This window comes from Aulostomus chinensis, chromosome 2 (genome assembly GCF_037954235.1).
Source record: "Aulostomus chinensis isolate RoL2024-O1b breed Wild chromosome 2, RoL_Achi_v1.0, whole genome shotgun sequence".
Classification (NCBI taxonomy): Eukaryota; Metazoa; Chordata; class Actinopteri; order Syngnathiformes; family Aulostomidae; genus Aulostomus; species Aulostomus chinensis.
The window spans coordinates 34,458,980-34,470,896 of record NC_141321.1 but is presented as its reverse complement, the minus strand read 5'-3'; the positions used below and the strand labels follow the sequence as shown (position 1 = coordinate 34,470,896).

The 11,917-nt window shown below is 47.9% G+C and overlaps 1 protein-coding gene across 1 annotated transcript in view; it reads right to left on the bottom strand.

Annotated features, from left to right (window-relative positions):
- Nucleotides 1–951: 951 nt before the first annotated feature.
- The window catches only part of itfg1 (integrin alpha FG-GAP repeat containing 1), a 146,934-nt gene continuing 135,968 nt past the window's right edge, over nucleotides 952–11,917 (bottom strand). Inside the window, exons 16-18 of the mRNA XM_086190675.1 lie at nucleotides 10,705–10,787; nucleotides 8,880–8,997; nucleotides 952–2,030 (exon numbers count right to left, since the gene is read on the bottom strand). Coding sequence (XP_086046801.1) covers nucleotides 1,971–2,030; nucleotides 8,880–8,997; nucleotides 10,705–10,787 — 261 coding nt within the window. The 3' untranslated portion in view covers nucleotides 952–1,970. The remainder of the gene's footprint in view (nucleotides 2,031–8,879; nucleotides 8,998–10,704; nucleotides 10,788–11,917) is intronic.

Below are 11,917 nucleotides of genomic sequence, written 5' to 3'. Positions count from 1 at the left end.
GTGAGGTGAGGCAGGGCTACAGAGGGGCACCAGGTGTTCAGGGCCTCAGGACCTTCACCTGAAATAAACATCATCAAATCTCCTCCCCTGAAGAAGAAACATGACTCAGCGGTTTAATCTACCACCTCCTTCCTAACCCCAGAGAACACCTTGTTTTACTGAAAGGTGAAAATGGCATCAGGAAATACTCAAGAATAAAGAAATGAAACTCCAGTGTGACACAGGGGTGTCACATGACTCCTCCTCAGGAACACAGCCGACACATCTGACTCAGGAGTTTGGTCTGACATCAGTCCAGCTCCTTTGTACCATGTGAAGTTCATTCTGGTGTTGGTTCGTTCACATAAATCCAAACATCACCAACACTTTAGAGGGAACGTTTGTGTTCATTCATGCTTTTATTTTTTGGACCACATTGTTTTCTCTCACTGCTGCTCACACGCTTGACTCAAGGTGAAGCGTCTCCTCTTTAGGTCCAAGTCTCTCTCTCTCTCTCTCTCTCTCTCTCTCTCACACACACACACACACACACACACACAATGTACAACAGTGTACATCATTGTAGGCCTCCAGCAACACTTTTGCACTTGCGATCAGCTGGATACGATCTCACTGCGACATGGAGGGGTTTACATTGTCATGCACCAATGAACGGTGGTGACAGTTGGGGTGGGGGGTGGGGGTACCCTGGAGGTCCACTACGGGGGGGGGGGGGGGGGGGCAATCCAGGGGTCCTCAGCAACACTGGACATTTGAGTTGCACGGCTGCATTCTAGTTAAGTTATGAAAGCATGAGGAGCTGATGATTCCCTCCAGCTTCGCAGCAGCAGTTAATAAAGGTGGGGGGGGCGGGGGAGGGGGGTTGGGGTGTAATGTGAATCTATTACTTCCCAATGAGTGCAACCTGGCACAGAGATGAATCCTCAAATACACAAATCAAGTGACGCAGAGTCAGTTTAAGCAGGAGAAACTTTAATTCTCAAGTCAAGTAAACATTCAAGTGCAGATCAACTTCACCAAGTAAAATAAATTAAACACACAAAACAGTTAATTAGTTTAAAAAAGTGCTAGGAAAGGCATGAGCTCATTCATGATCAACAACATTGAGAGGAACAGACTAAAACGCCGTGAAGCCGAGAGTTTGGATCAGAGCTGCGATGTGGCGCAGACACTTCCCGCTCTCCCATGATGCACCGCGATCAACTGGGAAGATTAAGTTTCCCCTCAGTGGACTTGAAGGAAGAATTTTCAGTGAGAAGACAAAAAAAACCAAACAAAAAAAAATTTCACTGAATCTGAGCTCCCGTGCTGCACGGCCGAGATCGACGGATTCAAACATTTCCTCAAGCAGGCGACGGACAGTAAAACGCACACGAGGATTTCAAGTAACGCTGCAACAAATCAACACTTGGTGACTGAAGGTGGTTCGCTTCCAGTGAATGACCAGAGAGAGAGGGAGGGAGGGAGGGGGAGAGGGGGAGAGAGAGAGAAAGAGAGGGAGGGGGAGAGAGAGGGAGGGGGAGGGGGAGAGAGAAGGCGAGAGGGAGAACGAGAGGGAGAGAGAGGGAGGGGTAGAGAGAGAAGGAGAGAGGGGGAGAGAAAGGGAGGGAGAGAGCGGGGGAGGGAGGGAGGGAGAGAGAAGGAGAGAGAGAGGGAGAGGGAGGGAGAGAGCGATGCTAATAAGCCCACTGATGACTAAACCTGAGAGATCCCAGCGTTAAACGTGTGTGATCTCCGTCAGGGTTCCTCTGGCTGCCTTCACGCTCGTGTTGCAGCTCCTGTACTTCTAACACTGGAATGAATAAATGAAACGCAGCATTAATATTTCACATCCGACTCAAGGACTGAAAAATATCAAAAGGAAACGTTTTAGGGCAAATGAGGATCTATTATTCGGCCCTTAAAATGAGTGAGTGTGTGTGTAGATGTGGGGCGTTGGAGCGAGCGTTCCTCCCATCATGCATCTTCCTTCACATGGCGTCGAAGTGGAAGCGGTGGGCTTCCTGCCGCTTCTCTCGGTCGTCCGCTTTCTAAATAAACACACAGAAACACGTTGGGGAGTTTGGCTCATCACCTTCAACTGGTTCTTCAAGCTGACTCATCACTGAGTGTGTGTGTGTGTGTGTGTGTGTGTATACACCACTGTGTCAACAATCATGACAAATCAGAAGAACTGCATGGCTCTGTGATGCCACAGTGACCTTTGACCCCAAGAATCCTCTCAGCTCATCTCTAAGTCAAGTTTCTCTCACGGCGTTCCAGAGAGATCGCATCAGCGAGGCGTCCTGCGGGGTCCTGAGCCAACAGCCGCGGGACTGAAACAAACCGGTGCTATAAACGAGAACCAATGATCGACCGCCTGCTTACGTCCTCGGTCATCACGCTACAGTGTCTGACGCCACCGCTGTGCACATCACACACAGAATGAAAAACTGACTGTGTTCGCTTCAGACGAGAACCTGTGACCACGGCAACGATAGTAACAGCTAGAGTCTCACAACCTTCTTTAACAAAGAGATTAAAGAGACTAAATCAGAGTTCAGTTAGCCAAGACCGACCGACAAACCAGACAGCATCGTACTCTGAGATGCAGCAGCTGCCGCCGAGACAACGCCGTCCTTCGGAGCTGCGTCTGGGTCCCAACTGAACCAGACCGCCACTGACTACCTGACAACTGAGATGGTTCTGGAGGGAGTTGGAAGGCATTTATACACTTGACTTGTACAAGAGAAACTGGCAGTTGTAAAGGAAATTTAACAGCTGTCTCCTGCTGCCGAGTCCTCCTGCCTGGACTGTCCCTACATGTCCACGTCAAAATCTGGGAATGTGGACATGGAAGGTTTCAGACTGGAATCAGTCCAATGGGCTCTGCACCTCCCCAGGGAGGAGACAGTGTTGCTATTCACTGAAGGACTTCATCAACAGACTCAGAGGTCAATTAGCGGTGTATTTAGGGCTCTGGCTTGTCTTCAATTATTTGCGGCATCAGAATACGCAAATTCAGCCAGATTGTGTCATGTGACATCACGTTCCTCTCTAGTTACCAGACAGTTTTTGCGACTCGTTGTTGGACGCTGACCAGTAGGACGACAGAGAGATCTCTGGGGAGTCAAACACACAAGGAGAGATGACCATGACACTGTCGAGAGGCATACATGTTGAGCTGGTTAGCTGAGCTACGCTAGGCTACCAGTAGCCAGTGACGTTAGCACTGGGCTACTGGTCGCACGAGATGGCAAAGACATGGTGGAATTTATGGCACTGTGGTAATCTGACACACCCATCGTGAAAGACAAAAGAATGAAAAATATATCTATGGATATATCTATATATCTATAGATATATCTATATATCTATAGATATATCTATTGATATATATATAGATATATCTATAGATATATCTATAGATATATCTATATCTATATATCTATAGATATATCTATATCTATATATCTATAGATATATATATACACACATATATATGTGTATATATATATACACATATATATGTGTATATATATATATATACACATATATATATGTGTGTGTGTATATATATACACACATATATGTGTGTATATATATATATATACACATATATATGTGTATATATATATATATATACACACATATATATGTGTGTGTGTGTATATATATATACACACACACACATATATATGTGTGTGTGTGTATATATATATATATGAACATGAATATCTACATCTACAGTTCATTATCATCTTCCACCATGGAGGCATGCTGACAGATGTCGGGGGGGTCGAGCGGGGCGTCACTCCCATCATGTGCTCCTGATGTTGCTGCTGTGCTGACAAAAACGTTTAGCCAACAGCAGCAATTTCTCACATTTCTGTTGACTTCCCTGCTCGGACAGCTGATGGCGTCCTTTACGGAGTACGTTTCATAATTGAGGGGCCGTGAAAGCCATTTTGCAATTTGGGGGATTACAGATTGTGTTTGTACCCAGAGCGCATCAGTGAGAATCATGTTTATGAACACCAGTAGGAGCCCACACCTCTGAGGATGTGACAGGCAGCTGTGGGAATGTGTATGAAATCATTTTGTGTCTGGGTCCTCAGATGTGGCTGGACTGAGGCCCTCTAGCCCCTCTAGTCTCACTACCACCACCAGCATCAGTAGCCTCAATGGCCCCACTACCACTACTACCACCACCAGCATCAGTAGCCTCAATGGCCCCACTACCACTACTACCACCACCAGCATCAGTAGCCTCAATGGCCCCACTACCACTACTACCACCACCAGCATCAGTAGCCTCAATGGCCCCACTACCACTACTACCACCACCAGCATCAGTAGCCTCAATGGCCCCACTACCACTACTACCACCACCAGCATCAGTAGCCTCAATGGCCCCACTACCACTACTACCACCACCAGCGTCAGTAGCCTCAATGGCCCCACTACCACTACTACCACCACCAGCATCAGTAGCCTCAATGGCCCCACTACCACTACTACCACCACCAGCATCAGTAGCCTCAATGGCCCCACTACCACTACTACCACCACCAGCATCAGTAGCCTCAATGGCCCCACTACCACTACTACCACCACCAGCATCAGTAGCCTCAATGGCCCCACTACCACTACTACCACCACCAGCATCAGTAGCCTCAATGGCCCCACTACCACTACTACCACCACCAGCATCAGTAGCCTCAATGGCCCCACTACCACTACTACCACCACCAGCATCAGTAGCCTCAATGGCCCCACTACCACTACTACCACCACCAGCGTCAGTAGCCTCAATGGCCCCACTACCACTACTACCACCACCAGCATCAGTAGCCTCAATGGCCCCACTACCACTACTACCACCACCAGCATCAGTAGCCTCAATGGCCCCACTACCACTACTACCACCACCAGCATCAGTAGCCTCAATGGCCCCACTACCACTACTACCACCACCAGCATCAGTAGCCTCAATGGCCCCACTACCACTACTAGCACCACTTGCCCCACTAGCATCAGTAGCCCCTCTAGCACCACTAGTGTCACAAGCTAGCCCGGTGCTGCTTCAGATTGTACTGGGAAGTTGTGATGGGATCATTTAAAACCTTCACTGGTGCAATATGGAGGCCAAAACTGGAGAAATGGACTGAAGCGATGCCTGACACAATGACACATTTTCGTGTCAAACATATTTAATATACCAAAAGTAAAGGGCTGACAAATGGAGGGCAACATTGGATATAAAACGCCATAACGGTGTGGTTCAGCGCTGCGACTTCTTCCCACTGCAGGGACACACAATCACTGGGTTAGCTTACAGCTACAGTGGTTAAAACAAAAAGGGGCATTCTGAGATACGACAGGCCGTCCATGTTCCCATTAGGAGAACCGGATACAGCGTCTGAGGCTCCTTCATCCCTATGAAGGTTGCTCAGTGGTACATGAAGCCAGAACCGTTCCAGGTGTGAAGGAAATGCAAATGATGAGAGTCCACACTTCTGACAGTGCAGCCTAACAACTTCTGCTTTCGTGCTTCAGACATGTTTAGGTCTGCAGTAATCACATGATGGAAAGTCGCTACGCTCGGCTACGAAGTAAATGTTCAGGCATCTCGTCAGGATGCCACCAGGGCGCCTCCCTGGGTAGGTGACTCAGGTACACCCAGCTGGGAGGAGGCTGCGTGCGGACGAAGACCAGGTGGATGGATTGTATCTCCACGCTGGTCTGGGAACGCCTCCTCAATCAGAGGAGGTGGGTGGGTGAATATTCTCAAAGTCAGAGACGAGGACCTTCCTGTCCTCACACCAGGCTGTGAGCCCCCCCCCCCCCCCCCGCTAAACACCCGTTTGATGACAGACGGCATTAACAGCATTTTTATCTTGCCAAGTCTAGTTTGTAATTAAACCTTCATCGCTTTTCAAAAGACCAACATCTGAAATTGAAAGACGTCCATCTTTCTGCAGTGCTACAAGTTCACTGGGCTGTCCTGCTGTCAAAGACGGGCCTAATTAATCGTCCTGGGGAAACCAAATTGTCATCCTGAAGCTTCAAACATCATTAAGTAGCAGAGCATTGATTTGTGTCCATCTAAAGGTTTTAATGACACAGTGGTGTGTTCCTGTCTGAGACCTGAACGCTACAGCGAGCCACGCTGTTGCCACCGTGGGCTCCAGTGTCAACTAATTAGGCTGCATGAAGATGAAGCGGCTCAGCTGAGGAGCTGCTATTTTGATGCCAATCAGATGGAGGAAGTGGCTTCTCTCATCTGAGATACCCGGATGTTACTGCTGTCAGCCTAGCGAGTGTGGCAGTGATGGAGGTTAGAGGGAGTTGTGAGGAAGCCCTGTTAGCTTGTTAGGCAGGGCAGCACGTCTTTGCCGCCGTGTTTCTGCCCTCTACCTGACTTGATTATTAGAGAGGCAAATACCAGAGGCAGCAGCACAAACACACAGAAATGCTAAATGTCAATCAGCGGGCTGGCCTTGACCTTACCGGATGTCCCCCAGTAAGAGAAGACCAGATATGAGGGAGAATATGTGGGATTGACTCTCAATCTTAATTCCCTGGACGCTGCAGGGAAGTTAAACCAGCTTTGCCCGTCTGTAGGGAGGCCAGCGGCACATCCAAGTCAGATAAAACCAGTCGTCTTTCTAAGGAACATGCAGCTTTTCCCCAATCATCGTCCCCACAGCCAGACAAGAGGATAGAGACCCTTCCCTGCTCTGGGCTGACCACAGCGGAGTTCCATGCTAGCTAGCTTAGCTCAGTCAAAAGTCATCAATTCCATTTTCTTCAGAACGTTGAACAACGTTGTTCCATTTCCATCTGTTGCACAGTGACATGATGTGTTGATGATTGTGACAGTCATAAAAATGAGAAGAGACATCACGTCCCATCCTGGTTCTTACGGACCAGGACGAGCCCAGCGAGACGTGCAGCAATGTGCGTTTTCCCCTTTTAAATCCCATGAGTTCATATTTCCAATATTTAACTTTAAATTTGTGTTTTAATTTCTGCAGTTGTTCATTTGGCGCTTTAATGATGTTTCACGTTGCTTTTAGTTCTCATGTTTTTGACACTTTCGGTGAGTCTAGATGGGAATGTGGGAGGTGTTTTCATCTTCCTGTTATTTCACTTGTAATGAACAACAACAATGTTCTCAGGTCAAACGGACCTGGTGGGTAACAAACGCTTGAAATTAGTGGGTTTTTTCACTTGTTCCTTACACTAATTCAGTTCAGGAGAAGAGGTTTAATGCAGTAAAATGATTTTTTTTTTTCTGTATTGTTTGCCCTCACAACACAACAGGGATTGAAATGCATGATCAGATCCATTTCCGTGGGAGCTGCTGACCATCAGTGACCAAGAGCTGGGTGTCTTTTACAAAAAGGTGCTGGACCACAGCAACTCTTTGCTGCAGCAGTTTCATCTCTATCACTTTGAGGTGATAATAATGCTGTTTTTTGGGGTTCCAGGGCTTTAGGAGTCATTTTGCTGGCGCATCGCGTCGGACACTCGGGCGGACAGAGGACTCTCCCGCCTCAGTCGCTCATCTCAGCGTTGTCTGAAGCAGGTTGTTTATTTCTGTCGCCTTGCACTGCTTCGCGCACCTGCTGGGATGTCAGACGTACTGGGAATGAAATACCACTTTCCTAGATTTTGCTGGTTTGAAGTATTTGACAAAGAGAAAATCCTACTGCTGAATAAGGATTACTGAAGCATAATTAAGCCTTTCTTTGTGCTCTATGTATCACCTCACCCTCCTGAGCCCACACCAACATCCCCAGTAGTTACATCCAGCCTGCTGTATCCTGTGGAGTAAAAGTGGACTGTAAAGGTGAAGTAGGCAGAACTAGAATAAATAAATAAATACACGACAACACTCTGACTGTTGTGCACCAGCAGCTCCTCCTCCTCCGCTACCATGCAGGGAGCAGGGAACGGCACACAACTTTCTTCGTTAACTTGAACTATTGAGCCAAACAACAGTGATGGAAGCAAATACATTGAATCGCCATGTATGACCGTGTTTCAGGAGGACAAGGACGTCCTGGTATTGTCCTCACAGGACTCCACATATCTCCTCCCGTCCACCTTTGCTCGCTGGGTGGACCCAGACGCTCTGTTGCTTTTTAATGCAGTGTCGGTTTAGATGAAGCTGATGCTCACGCTTTTGTTTCCCAAAAAAGAAGGCAATTAGAGAGCTAGTGTGTGTGTGTGTAACCATGCACACATGCCACCCTTGAGCAGACACACACACACACACACACACACACACACACACACACACACACACACACACACACACACACACACACACTTGCGCGGCAGATGGCTGAGAGAGGATGCCAGCAACTTACTGCACTACTCAGCCCAGCAGAGAGCATTACTGCTGCGTGTGCAGATGAAAAGGGAAACAATGACAGACAGAAAGTGTTAAATGATGTTTGTGCCTGTGTGCTCTCCTCCGTGTTCTGTCCGAGTACATTGTGCAGCGATCGGGACGTGTCCGTGACTAAAACAGCGTCAGGACTGGGAGGAGCCGACGCTCCCAACACATGAAAACATGCGGCGACTCCCTGGAGGGCACATTTATGGAAGTAATGAACAGCAGATCTGCCACGCTGACAGGACAGAAGCAGGCAATTACAGCTGAACGTCCTTCCAGGTTGTAGCCTGCAGACACGGGGGGGGCACAAGAGACAAAGCGTGTATATGTGTGTCTCAGTGGGAGGCTGCTGGAAGACTACAGGACAGGGACAGTAAGACCCATCTGCTTCTGGTTATGACCAATCGTATCTGTCACACACACACACACACACACACACACACAAAATTACCAGGATGTTAACTACACCAAGGCGTGTGTGTGTTCTGACCTTCTCTTGCCAGTGCAGGATACCAATGATGACAAGGATGAAGACGCACACTCCGATCAGCGCGATGGCGGTGAGCAGCACGCTGTTGCTGGGCGTCAGGTAGAGCTTAGCGCTCCAGCTAAGGAGAGGGAGAATGAGAGAGACCTCACATCTGCTGTTTCATGTTTCAGCAATTATTTCTTTTGACGGAAAAACAATGTAATTACCAAATGGTACACGTTAGCAGAGACTGTGTCCTACTTAGGCTGAAATAATAAAAATATTTTTCTGGCTTCAACCACTTTGATATATTAAAGGACCAGTGTGTGTGTGTGTGTGTGTGTGTGTGTGTGTGTGTGTGTGTGTGTGTGTGTGTGTGTTTTCACGAATGTTTAATTGAAACAAACGTGAGTTTTATGTTATCTTTCATTGAGACATTTATTGACAGATTTCACAACACCTACCTTCACTTTCTTCCACATTAGCTACTCAGCTAGCTTGTCCAGCTCGCCCCAACTTGCCTGAAGTCAAATTATCTTTCTTTTCAATCAGTCATTTTAATCGTTAAAATACTGGAGCTGAACACACAAGAGAGCTGTTTTCCTCCCATCTATTAACCTCACTGATTTCTTCATCCGCACCGTCAACCTGTCTCCTGGACTGCATTCCACACACAAACACCAGTCACAACAGGGTTCCCCAAGGTTCTATGCTTGGCCCAATATTATTCACCTCATGCTTCTGTTAGGTGATAGCGTTCAGAAAGTGATGGTGTGGTCATGTTACACAGAACGCCATAGGTTCTCTTATACACGTGGAACAGGTTTTCATTCGGTTTCAATTTGCAACTGCATCACTCGATAGACGAGAAGAATACCAAGGTAGTTTCTGATCTACTCCCGGCGCGCAAGTTGGTGTGTGTCTGTGCTGGCAGGCTTAGACAGTAAACAAGTATTATGTGGCTGTATTGGAGGAGGGTTTGTGTGTGTGTGTGTGTGTGTGTGTGCGTGTAGGTGTGTGTGTAGGTGTGTATGTGTGTGTGTGTGTGTAGGTGTGTGTGTGTGTGTAGGTGTGTATGTGTGTGTGTGTGTGTGTATGTGTGTGTAGGTGTGTATGTGTGTGTGTGTGTAGGTGTGTATGTGTGTGTGTGTGCGCCTTGGACAGCCATCTGGAGCTCCTCTTGGGGTTTTAGCTACATGTGAAGAATGTCATGATTACATGAGAACACACGCTGGGAAGTGGCAGTATATGTGTGTGTGTGTGTGTGTTCTTGTACTTGCTACATAGTGAGGACTAGAATACGTATTTAACCAACAGAGTGAGGACATTTTTGGAAAGTGAGGACATTTTAGCCAGTCCTCACATCCTCAAAGGGCTGTTTGAAGGTCAAGACTTGGTTTTAGGGTCCAGGTTAGAATCAGGTTCAGGTTAGGATTAGGGTCAAAGTCAGGGTCAGGCAGTCAGTTGAAATGGTCAGGTTTAGTGTGAGGGTCTAGGGAATGTATTACATCAATGAAAGTTCTCACAAAGATATAAGTACAAGGATGTGTGTGTGTGTGAGAGAGAGAGAGAGAGAGAGAGAGAGAGAGAGAGAGAGAGAGAGAGAGAGAGAGAGAGAGAGTTTACAGGCTCATATCTGGGTATGATGAGCAAAACCAGAAACAATCTGTATCAAGTCCAAGTAACATTAACTTGAATATGTTGTGAAGTGGCATCACATTAGGTTTTGTAATGTAACCATGGCAACAAGTGCCGTGTCAATGTGTCTCCAGCTGTGAACAGGTAAAAGGGAAAATTATGACCCATCTCGACTGTAAGACACTTTAGAGTTGAAGAGCTGATGTACCTGCTTGGTTTGGTGTGTGGGTAGGGGATGACGATGAGCTGGGAGTTGGGAATGATGGCTGTCCACTCCTGCTTCCTTAAATCCTGGAGGGAAGGAGAGAAAACACATGACCACAAATCTGAAGTTCTTGTTCTGGGCCAAAAATGCCTGAGAAACACCTTATCTAATGGTGCCCTGGATGGCATGACCTTGACCTTTGATAAGGCTGACAGTTACAGGGGCTCAGGCAAGCCCCGCCCCCAAGCTCTGCTGCTATAGGCCTGGACTGACAGGGATCTCCCATGATGCACTGGGCTCCTCTCTCCTCCGGTCTTCATTCATGTCTCATGGCTGCTTGTTACTAATTTGTCTTCATCCTCTGAGTCTTGGTGCTTCTCAGCTCCCAGATCCTTGACTGATGCGGCTGGAGGAGGCTGCAGACCAGCAGACCCTCAGGCTGACACCTCCTACCTCTAGTAGTACTGGTACAAGTAGTACTACCACCAGTAGTACTAATACGAGTTAGAATACCACTGGAGGCAGACATACGGCCCCATGGAGCCTGGATCTGCTCTGCGTTCTCAAATGTGCTTGTTCAAGGAGGGTTGTTGGGTAGAGGTTCATGGATGGAGGGAGGTTCTACACCTGCTCTACCAGGAGGGAGGTTCTACACCTGCTCTACTAGGAGGGAGGTTCTACACCTGCTCTACCAGGAGGGAGGTTCTACACCTGCTCTACTAGGAGGGAGGTTCTACACCTGCTCTACTAGGAGGGAGGTTCTACACCTGCTCTACTAGGAGGGAGGTTCTACACCTGCTCTACCAGGAGGGAGGTTCTACACCTGCTCTACTAGGAGGGAGGTTCTTCACCTGCTCTACTAGGAGGGAGGTTCTACACCTGCTCTACCAGGAGGGAGGTTCTCCACCTGCTCTACTAGGAGGGAGGTTCTACACCTGCTCTACCAGGAGGGAGGTTCTACACCTGCTCTACCAGGAGGGAGGTTCTACACCTGCTCTACTAGGAGGGAGGTTCTACACCTGCTCTACCAGGAGGGAGGTTCTACATCTGCTCTACTAGGAGGGAGGTTCTACACCTGTTATACCAGGAGGGAGGTTCTCCACCTGCTCTACGAGGAGGGAGGTTCTACACCTGCTCTACCAGGAGGGAGGTTCTACACCTGCTCTACCAGGAGGGAGGTTCTACATCTGCTCTACTAGGAGGGAGGTTCTACACC